This window comes from Plasmodium cynomolgi, chromosome 11 (genome assembly GCF_000321355.1).
Source record: "Plasmodium cynomolgi strain B DNA, chromosome 11, whole genome shotgun sequence".
Classification (NCBI taxonomy): Eukaryota; Apicomplexa; class Aconoidasida; order Haemosporida; family Plasmodiidae; genus Plasmodium; species Plasmodium cynomolgi.
In genome coordinates this window covers 175034-188111 of record NC_020404.1, presented here as the reverse complement: position 1 = coordinate 188111, position 13078 = coordinate 175034, and the positions used below count along the sequence as shown (strand labels likewise).

Below are 13078 nucleotides of genomic sequence, written 5' to 3'. Positions count from 1 at the left end.
AAAGAGGCAGCAAAAAAAAGCAAGGAAAAAAGCAACGAAACAATGAGGAAAAAAAAAAAAAAAGAACAAAAGGAAAGGAAAAAAGAATGGCACCTTTAAGAAGCCTTCAGCGGGCATACTTTCAAATGACACGTTGGCACGCGCGTGTTGCATTTTCAAGCGTATCAAAATGGTGAAAACAAAATGGTGAAAACAAAATGGCTCAAAATGAGCTTATGTAAATAAAAGTTGGAGCGGGAAAGGAACCCCCCCCTGAAGGGGCGGAGGGACACTGCTGAGAAGCGAGTGTATTGTTCCTCGTGATTTTTGTTTTTTTGTGTACCCCTCGAAAACATTTCCAAGTGGTAAATTTTCTGGGGGGTACACACTGGGTCCTATTGAAGTTGTGTCTCGCCATGGGTACATACTCACATGACTCGGATCACGCGTGCGGAACGTTACTTAATTAAGAATATATTTGCACAAAAAGGGGCGCAGTTTTTTCTGCGTGCTGTGCTGGAATGAGGAGGACCCCCTCGCGAAACGGCCATGCTGCACGTTCCATATGAACAAAAAAATGCTCACGTTGGAGAGGGAAACATTATTGGAACTCCCATGTGTTGTAACGTGTCGTGGAACACCATAATATTTCTTGGCCCATATTTACGCGTCTGCAACTTGTGTACGCCTTGTGTGTCAACCCCCCATTCGGTTATACTTGGAGCTGCCTTTCGTACCGTTGTAATATGCACGGGTGGTATAATTAAGGGGGAAGCAGAGAGGAGACACTCCACTTCCTAAATTCTAACCAAGGCACTACATAAGCGTATTGTTCTTGCGTAAAATGGGAGCAGCAAAGAGGGAGCAGCAAAAGGGGAGCAGCAAAAGGGGAGCAGCAAAAAGGGAGCAGCAAAAGCGGAGCAGCAAAAGCGGAGCAGATTGGAGGCAATCAACTGCCACGCTGGGTAACGTTCGCTGCAAATTTGAGTAACACATAAATGCGCACCATAAAGGGGGAGTAATTGTGTAGAAATATTTTACGTGCCTTTTTTTTTGGGGTATCCCTCAATGGTTACATGTGATTAGTATGGGATGGATAAACGCGTTCGGATGTACTCCTTGACCGTTATGGGAGCAGACGGGGGGAGTACCTATATAGGCTTCCCCAACGAAGTATCTTATGATGGGGGGGAGCCCCATTTCGTTGCTGCTCTGCTTGGCGAAGGAGAGAAAATTAGCCCCCTTGCCGTGCTGGTCGCGAAAAATGGGAGGAAATTACACACACAGGGTAGCTGCTTATGTTTTTTTCCCAACGGTTGAAGCAGTGCGGTATAGGGTGAACACCATGAGGGAGCATAATTTTCTTTAAAAAGGTCGCTTCAAGTTTGAGAGGCTTCCCTCAATCGAGCATGCAATGCAGTGTGTATGAAATGTTGGTACGATGTGCACCTTTTTTTTTCTAGGGCACCTTTTGTGACATACTTTGGAGCGCCAATAAGGGGGAAAAGGCATTCTCATTTGGGGGATAGCCCTAGCCGTTCCGTTTGTTGGGCGTACCCTTTACCGGGGAAGCATATTTCGAGGAAGAGGGGGCGCAAAAAGGATGTTTCCATGTTGAGATGTTGAAAGGGAAAGGTGCACCGCGCGGTGCTTTCGGTGCGGTGTTGTCGGCGCGGTGTTGTCGGTGCGCTGCTTTCGGTGTGGTGTTGTCGATGCGCCGCTGTCTGTGCGCTGCTTTCGGCACGTGGGGGATAAAACGCAAACATGAAGCGGAAAGCGGGGAAGATGAAACGTATGGCTCACTTCGGATATCTAAGATGGTAGAAGAAGTACCACCCCATTATGTTTCAAGCGCACGCTTGATTTGCAATCGGGATGGTTCAGGTGCAGCAAAATGGGCGTGCTGCGTAAAAATGGGCGTGCTGTGCAACTCAGCAGCAGGGATAAAACCCGCAGGGGGAGGCAGAAAAAGGAGAGTCAGGACTTGAAAAACTCCTCCAGAATATATCCAATGGTATTAGGATAAGACAAATGAGAAGCAAAATAAAGATGTATACACTTAACTGTTAAGAAGTTTGAAATGCCTCCAATTCCTTTAACCCGGAGAGTGTTAATTTTCCGAAGAATTTCTGTAATAACTTGAGAGTCAATCTGATAGGTATGTATAAATTCGGTTAAAACATGAGGAGAGAAGTAAAAAGAATTTGTGTAAATGGAAGATACACAATGGTTGCTCTGATCCGATGTGAACTGTTTCTTAAAATTTAGACTATTTAAAAATAAATTGTAAAAGAAACGTAAGATTTTCTTGTGGATATGTCTCAAACGAATGGTTATATATTTCAAATGGTCATAGATGAGATAATATCTGAGCAAGCGGAATTCTTCCTTGTTGCAATTTACGAAATACTCTATATTTTTTATTATATTCATTTTTTCCAAGTGGGAAATATAACCACACATATTTTTATTGATTAACCAGTACACTGTTGGGAAGGGTCTTATACATTTGAGAAGGATTAATTCGTTTTGAATTTCCGATTTGTATTTTGCTTTGCTCTTATATTTCGATTTTATATCCGATGGAATATCTGTTTTTTTTAATTGTTGGTAATAATTCTGTTCATCCTTTTCGATCCCGTTTTCCATTTCTTCGTAGCCATCCGTCGTGGTGCTCCTCGTGCAATCACTCATTTCATCATTCGTTTTTTTTACAAGTTCTGTTTTGTTTTGGCATTCGTTCCACTTCGATTGGATATATGCTACGTTTTTTTGGGGTGGGCAAGTTACGGTTTCTTCTTGGATTCCATTTGTAGCGTGTGTATTGATTTGGGACATCCCATTTGGCGTTACGTTGTTAGCAATGCATGCTGTGGGGGGAGTCACCCAACTGCTCATGTTGCATGTGTTGTTGGCGTTGTCCGACGCAGGGGTGGCCTGTCGACAGATAGTAGCGTTCGTTAAGGTGGCAGTCTGCGTGGAGATACTATCCTGCGTCGTTATGGTTGCCTGTGTAGTGACGGACGTGAATGACGTGAGGGACGTAAACGAGCCTATGGAAGTTAACTCCCCGTTGGCGCTGGATGAGGGGTACCTCCCCTCCGAAGGTAAAGCGGTTTCCATTTTGTCCCCTCCCCCAAGGTCACCGTCATGAACAATGGGATTTACCCCCACTCTTCTGAAAGAAGTTTCTCCCTGTTTAAACTCCTCAAGGCGACTTTGCGTAGTATCAGATAAATCAGTATCATTCACCGGCTTCTTTTCTACCTGCACATGCTGGTGGAAGGAACTACGTTCTATCTTACGGACCTTGTGGTGAGAGGCACTGCCGTTCGGTTGCGAATCGAAGGACGATGTGGTGGCGGCGGAGAAATGGGTGGCATCTGGGGCGGTCTTATCTTGCCCCTCTGCTGGCAAGTAGTCTCTGCATGAGTCAATTTTACGCATCAGGTATTTGTGAAATTTCTCGTCAATTTTTTTTTCGAAGATCATTAGGAAGAGTAGGTAATCGATGGTGAGCTCGTCGAAGGGGGGGTCGTCTTCGGGCGCGCAGGAGGGGGGGGGCGATGGTTCCTGCTGATGCGATGGGAGCGGTGAGAGCGGCGGGAGCGGCTGGGCCGACTCATTCGACCGCCTTGACCTCTCCGAGAGCCCGTTCCCCCCGCGCTTGCCGCCGCCCTCCAGGCAATGACTTGTAAACAAATTGGAGAGCGGCGTCTTCTGCGAATACAAAAAGCGATTAATAAAATACAATACGTTAATCCTTTTCTCATCGTCCAGCATTTCTAAAACATGCTCTTTATTCCTCAACTTGAATAAATTCTTTTTCCTGACATTCTTTTTGCCATTCATTTCGCTATCAAATATTTCTTGCTGCTCATAAAGGTCGTCCAGAAAAATATTTTTTAAAATTTCTCTCGATTTTGCTGTACTGAAACAGGAGTTTATAATTTGGTAGACTCCTTTATTCTTGTAATCAAAATTTGTGAAATTAAAAGCTCTACAGACTTTTTTAAAAATTTTGGTGCAGTCGAAGTTTACGTAGAATGGGGATATGCTGATGGTTCCGATGTCCTTTTTTAGCATAATTTTTATTTTGCGCAGTCCGTTGGGGTCTCGGTTGAGGATGTTGTGTATTTCGTAGAAGTGGTTGAAGCACATGGAGGTTTGGTCGTAAAAGTGGTTTGCACCGTTGGCGTGGATTGGGCCGTTTGGATGGATTGGGCCGTTTGCATGGATTGCGCCGCTGGCGTGGATTGCGCCGTTTGCATGGATTGCGCCGCTGACGTGGATTGCACCGTTGGCGTGTATTGCACCGTTTGCGCTGTTAGCGTGGCTATCGTAGTTCGCGCAGTTCGCGTAGCTCGCGTGGTTCGAGAGCTTAACGGCGTTGTCCGTGTTGGAGACGCCCCTCTCCGTTGCACCCCCCGGGGCGGCCTTCCCGCCGCTATTGCAGAGGCGCGAGTTGTACAGGGAGAGCTTGACCGAGAGGTACTGATTCCGCAGCTTGACGTTTCTGCTCTTGTGGGGCTCCTTGCCCACGTCGTCCCTATTGGTATTCTCACTGTAGTAGTTATAATCGGATTCATCCTCAGAGTTGCTGCAGTTGGGGTTGTCCAAGCCGAAGTAGCTGGTGGAAGGAACTTTAACGAATGGCTTTCTCAAGTTGGAAAATAGTTCGGAAGAATCAGAAACGGATAGGTCCGCTTCATTGATCACTTTTTTAAAATCATTTGTAAAAATTTTAGGGTTTTCCTTTGATCCGTAGAAACAACTACAAGAATTCTTGAGGCGAGAATTATGTATCCCTGAGTCGCTGCTATATTTACACAAGTTTGTAGGGATGTGAACTGTCCCTTTTTTTGGTCTCTTCCTTTTTTTTTTTCGTCTTTTTTTTTTGTCAAATTTGACGAAACCTACATTTATATTTAATGGCTCGTTTATGAGTTCATCCACGCAACACTTGTTCACGTAGTCTCCCACTTTTTTGCTTTTGGGGAATTTGAAAAATTGAAATATTTGTTTGTTACTTAGGTGTTTCGAGAAAAGGGAGTCGTTTGTGAAGATTTCCCCTGCGTTGTTTATCCCCTTTTGTGCGTTTCTCACCCCATTGTGCGTGTTGCTCACCCCATTGCACGTGTTGCTCACCCCACTGCACGTGTTGCTCACCCCACTGCACGTGTTGCTCACCCCATTGCACGTGTTGCTCACCCCACTGCACGTGTTGTTGTTCAGGGAAGTAGGGCCATTTCGCTGAGCCTGCTCTGAGTCTGGCACGGGTTCCGCTTCACAACCCGCAGAGGCAGAAGTGCTCGTCTCCTCCCCATTGCTGTAAAAGTACTTCTTGTATATCTTTTCCGCTTCGGAAAATATTTCCTTAGACGGATTTTTGATGCTGATGAGCGAATATGAGTTGAGGATGCTTCTCAGCAGGTCGTACGTCTCCCTTTCGTGTATCTTTACATCATTGGTGATGATAAACTTAAAAATGCAGAACAGGTCAAGCGCCTTTAGGAATTTTATTTGCAGCGCGCTCTGCTCATCGGAGATGTCGAGCATCTTGGCAAGCGTAGTGAAGAGGCGTGATGAGCAATCGTGGTGAGCAATCGCGTTGAGCAATCGCGTTGAGCAATCGTGGAACGTAAGCGCGGTAGATGGTCGCTAGCCGCTTGCACCTAGCGCTCCCCCACGAAGCACAGTATTATCCACTTATAACGGGGAACGCATCTTTGTGAATCGTATAACCTTTGCGGAAGGTATAATAAGGACATTCCCCCAATTTGGGAAAATTAACAAAATTCAAAAAAAAAAAAATAAATAAATAATAAAAATAAATAAATAAGAATGACCTTAAAACCGATTTATGCGCTCGTTTCTATATTCTTATGGTGCTTAGCACAGAGGGGTAGTTGTTAATTTTGAGTTCCCTCCGTGTTCGCAATTTCTTCGCGATACTTTTTTCCCCCCCCCTTGCGTTGCAGTGATGATAATTTCTAACTCCCCCGCTAGTTTCCCTTTGTGAGCTATTCCTAGACTGTGCTAATTTTTATTCCCCCCGATTGGGTCTTAAGTATCTTTTTATATTTAACGCATATGCGGAATGATGGGAAAGGAACAGAAAGGCGAAATGGCTAGGATGAAAAAAAGAAAAGAATTGGAGTGACGATAAAAAGAGTAATCAACCAAAAATTGTTAAAAATAAAAAATTAAAAATAGGTAACGTGTTTGTTTGTGTAAAGTGGGAACGTTAGCGCAGAGTTGGCAATTTTTATTTTCATTTTTGTGCGATTTGTTCCATTTTTGTTCATATATACGCCACCTTTGTGTTCACATGTACGCAGTGTATATATTGTTCCCCCCTCGCCGCGGGGTCGTTAAGTGTAAGAAAATGCGCCTGCCTGATTATATGCTTATGCATCTGAGCGCGTATTCACGCTTCGCACGTTAATAAAATATAAAATTTCTGTATGCCTCTATGGGGCCAGGTAAAATGCGCTTATCTTCGCACCATTTGGGTAGGTAGATGCGCTATGCTGTGCGCATTAAGCATATACCGCATGTATCCCCATGTATGTATTCCCACGTATGTATCCCTACGCATGTATTCCAACGCACGTAGTATTCCAACGCACGTATCCACCTGTACACATGGGGGACTGCCCCCACTTTGATCTCTTAACTGCCGTAGCGCAAAGCTGGGTCCCGCGTCCCGCTGCGCAGTCGCCGCGCAGTCGCAGCGCAGTTCGCCGTGCAGTTCGCCCCGCAGTCCGCATTACTTGCCATCCGCCAATAGGGACATACTACATTTGTGCAGTAGGCTTATGACCACATGTGCTTATTCTGAACCCCCCAGAGAGATGACGCTCCTCCTTTTTGTGAGTGAAAGAAAAAAAAAAAAATGGCCCCATTTTTGTGTATTCGATGAGAGTACGTAGATACGTATGGTGAGCATACGTAGCAGTGTGTGGAGGGGATATGTTAAGGTGGACTACCTACTGCTTATTTATTTTGTGCAGCTTATCACGGGCAATTCCTTTTACCTCCATTTTGAGGCTGCTCTTTTGAGTGTTCGCCGCCATTTTTTTAGTTTTCTATTTTGAACAAAATGGTCGCAAGGTACACCCTCCTGGGATGGCTGGCAGAAGGGACAATATCTTCCTTCACAAATTTGATTCGCAATATGATTCGCAATCTGATTAGAAATATGATTCGCAATATGATTCGCACCTGTCGCCATTTTGAGGGTTCTCACTTTTGTAGCTTAGCAAGTGGCTTCTGAACCCATTTTGTTAAATGAAGAAATTGAAAAAAAAAAAAAGAGGCGCCACAGGGGAATAATGGCAAAACGTTATTACCCGTAGGAAGATGTTCTCAATTTTTTGCGCTTACATCTATGTGGTCATGTGAATGGGCTTCATCACAGGGTAGCTTAATCGTGTAACTCATCATGCACACATTTTATGTCCGTTCGTTCGAAAGAGGTAGGAGGTGTGGAAAATGAAGTGGCGGTGAGGTGGAACGATGCCAAATGGTTCAGTTGAACTGCGCAAAAGGTGGAAGTGCATGTAGAATTGTACGTAGATGTGGGGGAAGACCGGTGTGTTCATATTCGCGCAGATCTCCTCCTCAACAGTTGGAAAATCACTGAGGGGGCTTTCCCGGAAAATGCATCACATTCCCCATTCAGCATCTGTCCCCCCCGAGGGGAGGGAGGTCCAAAGGAGTAGATGCATAAGGAATATTGCTAAACGGGGAGGAACAAATTCCCGTTTGTGAGGAAAATGGGGCATAAAAATGGGGTAAACTAATGGAGTAAACAAATGAGGTAAACAAATATGATGAACGAGCAGGATTAAAAGAAGCCCACTCCTCATCTCCCATTCTCCGAATACATTCTATGCAAACGACAAATTCGTGGAAACAAAAAATGGAGAAATTTTTGGAGGCCAAAGATGTCGACCTATCAGGCGAAAAAAATTGGGGAGAACACTCCCGAGGATGCGAATATTGGGCATATTTTTTTTTTTTTTTGTTGCATCTAGCAAAGGGTGTGGAGCAGCCATGAGGAGTGATCCAAGAATCTCCCCAAATCTCTCCGCATGTGCACGGCTATAGGCACTTGTACTTCCCCCCTTGGCGTGCCATCTTTCACAAAAAGTAACTCAAAATGGTCGCTACCAATTGCGGGGCTGTGCTGTGAGGGGGGAAAAAAAGTGTAGCGAAAAGGTCCCGCGAAAGGGGATCAAAAAATTGACCCCAGAAAAAGAGGAGCGAAAAAAGTGTAAAGATTCTGTAAGAAGAGGCGCGAAAAAAATGTAAAGATTCTGTGAGAAGAGTCGCGCAAAAAGTACTAACTCGAAATTAATGAACAACGTCATGTTAGTGCAATTTTTTTAAATACAAACATGTGAGGTTTTTTTTTTTTTTTTTTCTTTCTCTTTACACCTTTTCCATCGATTTCTCATATGACATAATATATTACACGCTTGTCACTGCCGAATTTGGAAATATTATTTTTGACCCTATGTTAATTCCTCTCCCTTCTTGGGTATCTGTTAGTGTGACCCCCTAAGCTGCTTTTTTTTTTTTTGGGCCACCCTTATTCACTACGTGTCGCTTTTTGCAGGTCTCTCACCTCAGCTTTTGTGAACCCCCTCGCAGGTAGAAGCGGTTTAGTTAGTCCCCAGCTGGAACACTCTCCAAGATAGCCACCACCCTGCCATCACCCTGTCATCACGCCTGTTTGGTGAAAGCACCCGATTCGACGAAGTGACGAAGTGACCCAATTGAGGAAACCCTTTTCAGTGCAGACGGACAAAATGGAAAAAAGTTTTATCATGGTGAAACCGGATGGGGTCCAGAGGGGACTAGTTGGGACCATCATCGAGCGCTTCGAAAAAAAAGGATACAAAATGATAGCATTAAAAATGTTGAATCCAACGAATGAAATACTTAAGGAGCATTACAAGGAGTTAGCTGACAAGCCATTTTTTAACACCCTCGTTGAGTACATCAGTAAAGGTCCCGTTGTTGCCATGGTTTGGGAAGGAGTCGAAATTGTGAACCAGGGAAGGAAACTTATTGGAGAAACGAACCCTTTGAATAGCAACACTGGTACAATTAGGGGCGATTTCTGTTTGGAAGTTAGCCGGAATGTGATTCACGGTAGTGATTCCGTTGCGTCGGCCAATCGGGAAATTAACATTTGGTTTAAGGCCGACGAGTTGGTGCAGTGGACTCACCACTCGAAGCCGTGGATCTATTCGTAGGGGGCGCGGCCCGGTCCCCCGTTCCTCGAAGATAGCCATGTGGAATGAGCCATGTGGACGTTCCCATGTGGACGCTCCAACGTGAGGGGCGCTTTCCCCCGTTTGTGCCACTACCACTTCTACCCACGAGAGGAACACACATGAGCACGCACCCTACATGCATCCCCTTCGACGCCATTTTTACCCAACCCATTGCTCAACTGAGCTCGCCAAAATGGCGACTCACGAGCGGCACGATGCGGTTGTAATTAATGACTTCTTACAAGGTGGTGTTCCTGCCCAATACATCCACCTATTAGTGGAGGGGAAAAAAAAAAATGACACGTCATAAAAATGAAATATATTCTGAGTAAGAATTTTTTTCTCATTTTGGGTGCACCAGTTTAGAGGGTAAAAAAAAAAAAAAAAAGGCATAGCAATAAATGGATGCTTCGCGAATAAGTCCTTCACAATGCACACTCAGGTTTCTGTTCGATGGTCTAGCTCTAATTACGAGTGTTCCCCAGGTGCGCCAACATGATACACACCTCTTTGCCTTCCTGGGGTGCTGAAAAAAGGGTTCTCTTCTTTCTATGGCAGGAATTACTCCCCCGTGGGACATTCCCTTCGCACATGTGGCAACGTCTTGGGTGCAGATACGTACGCCCACAACATGCTTAAGCATATCGCTCGATTTTGCTTACTCAAAATTTTTGAAGAGCAACTTTTGATCAGTAATGTGAGTCACCTCCAGTTTGAAAGGTTTATATATGTACATACATATATGTACGTACATATGTATATAAATTAAAACACCAAAAAAAAAAAAAAAGGGGGGAAGAAAGGAGTGAAGATAAAAAGTAATGTGATCGCAAAACAACGCAAGGAAGGAAAACTTCCGAATGAACACATTTTTAATTATTTAGGCAAATAGCTACGTGCACTTGGGCACATGGGGATATATGCAGACACATACAAAAATGGGCACGTGGGCGCAGGGGAGAGGCGTTTTCTGCGTGGTTTGAAGTGATTGGGCGAAATTTGCGCTTGGAAGGAAGTTCCCCTGAGAGGAAGTTCCCTTGGGAGGAATCTCGCTTGGAGGGAATCTCGCTTGGAGGGAAGTTCGCTCAATCACGAATAGGTTGAGCACCTGGACGAATTGATTACAATATGAAGGATGGAACTCCTCCGCACGGGGGCCCACTTACTTACAAATGGGGCTTAACTGGTGTAGTGGCAAAATCACCTGAACGTTTGAAGAGGTGCATTGAAAAAAAATGTCCCTTTGGTGGTTTGCCCTTCTGTTTGTGTGCGTGTAGGTATGTACGTATGTATGTACGTATTCATGTATGCGTGCGTGGGTGGGTCAGTTATGCCCCAGGTGGGGATGCTCTCCAATACGCGTGGTCCATCGCGCAGCTTACCGCGTAACTTGCCACGTCACTTGCCACGTCACTTGCCACGCCACTTGCCACCTAACTTGCCACGTTACTTGCCGCCGCACCCCGCCTAGCTCAACGCCTTGACGACCATATTAACGTTGAACTTCTTCAAGTGGGTGTACTTCTGACCGATTCCGACGAAAACGATGGGCTTTCCCGTGAGGTATACCATGGAAAGGGCCGTGCCCACTTTGTCATCAACGGTGTCAAATTTGGTGAGGAGGATTCCATCGATGGTCCTCTTATTCGCATTGCACGTAGCATCCGTTAATGCTTGGTTGAACTTTTTCAGTTGATCGATGGCATCATTACCAACTAATGCTTCTCCAACAAATAAAATAAAATCAGGATTGTTGATCAGGATAAGTTTCCCTAACGATCTCATGAGGGGTTCATTATCTTGCATTCTGCCAGCAGTATCAATCAGTATGACGTTGAAATTTTCTTTCTTTGCATAAGCAATGGCTTCCTTCGCAATAGCTGCTGCGTCTTTTCCATATCCTTTTTCGTAAAGGAATACATCTAAGCAATTGGCATGGGTTCTTAGCTGTTCCACTGCACCGGCTCTAAAAGTATCGCACGCGGCGATCATAATTTTTAGGTTTCCTTTCGTCTTAAGGTAATAGCAAACTTTGGCTAGATTTGTTGACTTCCCAACTCCATTAACGCCAAGGAAAACAATTGAGTATAATTTCCCAATCGATTTTGCTTCCAAAGCTGCACGCAGCACATCCACGGATTCTTTTGGTATCAGTATGGATTGGATAGTCTCAGACAGCACAGTGGACACAGTTTTTTTGACATTCATAGCGAACAGAGTTTTCTTCTTTCCAATAAGATTCCCCTTCATTTTCTCAATCAGCGTATCACATATTTCTGAAGCGACATTTTTTGAGAGTAACTTATTTTTAACTCCTTGTAAGACTGACTCTATGTCATTTTCCTCTATCTTACTATTATAGGAGAAAACCTTCAAAATGGAGTCATTTAATTTGTTTAGGAGATTATTATTGCTATCCATATTGCAGTCACTTGAGTCTTCAAACTCTCCTTCGTACTTGATCATTTCTTGTACATCGGTTGAGTTCTTTTCATTTTTTGAATAATCCAATTTTTCAATGTCCCTTTTGGTTATCTTTTTGCTTAATTCCCATTCCCTTGCACTTTTTTTCTTCGTTTTACTTTTTCGCTTTACACTCGGATCATCGTCCTCCAGCGTTTTGTCATCTTCGTCGCTTCTCTGCTTTCTGTATTTTTCTACTTCCACTTTGTGTGCGCCATGTTTGTTCTTCCCTTTCGTTTCGTCATAATTTCCGTCGCTGTTGTCTGAATAGCTGTCCGCATCTGTACGTTCGCTCGCACCTGTGTCTTCGCTAGCTTCCGTATGATCGTCCCTCGCTTTATCACTGCTGTTTCTCGCGTCTGCGCTGGTTCGTCGTCCGCCTATGCTGCCTTTCCGTCCGTCTATACCGCCTTTCCGTCCATCTATGCCGCCTCTCCTTCCATCTATGCTTCCCCTCCGTCCGTCCACGCTTCCACGCCTGTCAGCACCCCCCCCCGTGCAGGCTAAAATGGCCTCCACATCCTCGACGATTTTCAAAAACTGCTTGTCGAAGTTTAAGGGAAGGTCCAAGTCAAAATAGTCTAAACTTTTGGGCAAGAGTTTTACAAAAGATTTTTTAATTTTTAAAAATAAATTCTCTACATACGCAGAATTCTGTATCCCTTGGTAAACAATGAGGATAACAACATCTACATCGTTAAGTAGCTTCCATTTGGCGTGAAATTTATTGTATTTCTTGCAGAAGTCCTCGTACTTCTCCTCTATGAGTACTTGCTTCACGATGGTTCGTATGGTCACATCGTCTATTTCGTAGAAGGTATAAGACCACAGGATGAGTCCTCCCTTGCTGAATATTCTGATCACGTCTATCATTTTAGTTTAGCGTCGTGATGTGCAGCAGTGTAGAGTAGAGCAGAGTGGCGTAGAGTAGAGTAGCGTAGAGAACCGTAGCGTAGCGGTGTGATAACCCCCGGGAAAGACACACATGCACGTGATTACAAACGTGGATGGGGCACACCAACAATCGGATGCATGTGAATGTACATGTGGGGAGAACACTGAGGGGGGAGTGTACGAATAGGCGCGGAGCAGCTAGTGGATCGCGAACTAAAAAGGTCGAACTAGAACAAACGGGGGGAAGATACACACGCTGGCTCATGTACGTGCATGTCTCAGGTGGTAGACTTGAAAGAGGACCAACTCCCTTCCCTTCTCAAAAGAAAATTCGATCCTACTTAAACGGAGTTGCTCAAATGATGAAATGAACAGGAGGGGTAAGGCAGAGTGGTACGCACAAAAATGAGACGAGTGATCCCAAAAGAAAAAAAAAAAAAGGGGGGAGGGGG

General features: G+C 44.6%; 3 protein-coding genes across 3 annotated transcripts; 1 reads left to right on the top strand and 2 right to left on the bottom strand.

The window, feature by feature from the left end:
* Positions 1-1956: 1956 nt before the first annotated feature.
* PCYB_111410 (rhoptry protein) lies at positions 1957-5538 on the bottom strand (the record flags this gene model as incomplete). The annotated part of the gene is made up of 2 exons (XM_004223019.1): positions 1957-5008; positions 5201-5538. 2 exons carry the CDS (start codon positions 5536-5538, stop codon positions 1957-1959), a joined length of 3390 nt encoding a protein of 1129 aa, XP_004223067.1.
* A 3260-nt stretch (positions 5539-8798) lies between these two features.
* PCYB_111400 (nucleoside diphosphate kinase A) lies at positions 8799-9248 on the top strand (the record flags this gene model as incomplete). The annotated part of the gene is made up of 1 exon (XM_004223018.1): positions 8799-9248. The coding sequence occupies one exon, from the start codon at positions 8799-8801 to the stop codon at positions 9246-9248; it is 450 nt and encodes a 149-aa protein (XP_004223066.1).
* A 1488-nt stretch (positions 9249-10736) lies between these two features.
* PCYB_111390 (signal recognition particle receptor) lies at positions 10737-12605 on the bottom strand (the record flags this gene model as incomplete). The annotated part of the gene is made up of 2 exons (XM_004223017.1): positions 10737-11639; positions 11745-12605. The coding sequence occupies 2 exons, from the start codon at positions 12603-12605 to the stop codon at positions 10737-10739; spliced, it is 1764 nt and encodes a 587-aa protein (XP_004223065.1).
* Positions 12606-13078: the final 473 nt, after the last annotated feature.